The following is a 617-nucleotide window of genomic DNA, read 5'->3' on the forward strand; positions in this document are numbered from 1 at the left end:
TGCCAATGTCGGTCATCTCCGGCCTGTTCGCTACCTACCTGCTATCAGCTCGCGCTGCCCCGAGACGTACTCTTGAGCTTCTGCGGGGCCTAGGCTCTGTTCCTCTGTCATTGTGCCGGTTACCNCTTGCAGCCGCGCGAAGTACGGTGGTCTTCCGAATAAGGCCTCGTACGGTGTCACACCTGTGCTGATGTGCGGAGTCGTATTGTGCGTGCGACACACCGCCGCCACCATCCTACCCAGGTCGCGGTGTCCTTCTTGCCACAGTGCTTTGAACCGGCTTCTGAACGCCTTGTGGGAGTCTTCGTTGATGCCGTTCCCCTGCGGCCTACACGTTGCCGCCGTCAGATGGACGCAGCCCAACGCGCTAGCCACCATCTCATGGAACGCCCCCCTGAAGCTCGTGCCGTTGTCCGTTAAGACCACTCGCCGAATATCGAACGGTTGTGAGCCCGTGAGCCGTCTGCGCAGCTGTGACCGTGCTCGTTATCCACGATCCCGTGTACCACGTCGCGTGGTCCATTACAGCTAGGAGCCACCAACTCTGCTGATCTAGCTGCATGGGTCCTACGTGATCCAGGCTTACTGTGCCCATCGCAGTTGCTCAAGAAGGGCAG

General features: G+C 59.9%; 1 protein-coding gene across 1 annotated transcript; it reads right to left on the bottom strand.

Annotated features, from left to right (window-relative positions):
- Positions 1-30: 30 nt before the first annotated feature.
- Positions 31-378, bottom strand: GNI_097610 (hypothetical protein; the record flags this gene model as incomplete). The annotated part of the gene is made up of 1 exon (XM_011132748.1): positions 31-378. One exon carries the CDS (start codon positions 376-378, stop codon positions 31-33), a length of 348 nt encoding a protein of 115 aa, XP_011131050.1.
- Between the last annotated feature and the right edge of the window lie 239 nt (positions 379-617).

This window comes from Gregarina niphandrodes, assembly GCF_000223845.1.
Source record: "Gregarina niphandrodes unplaced genomic scaffold scaffold00020, whole genome shotgun sequence".
Lineage (NCBI taxonomy): Eukaryota > Apicomplexa > Conoidasida > Eugregarinorida > Gregarinidae > Gregarina > Gregarina niphandrodes.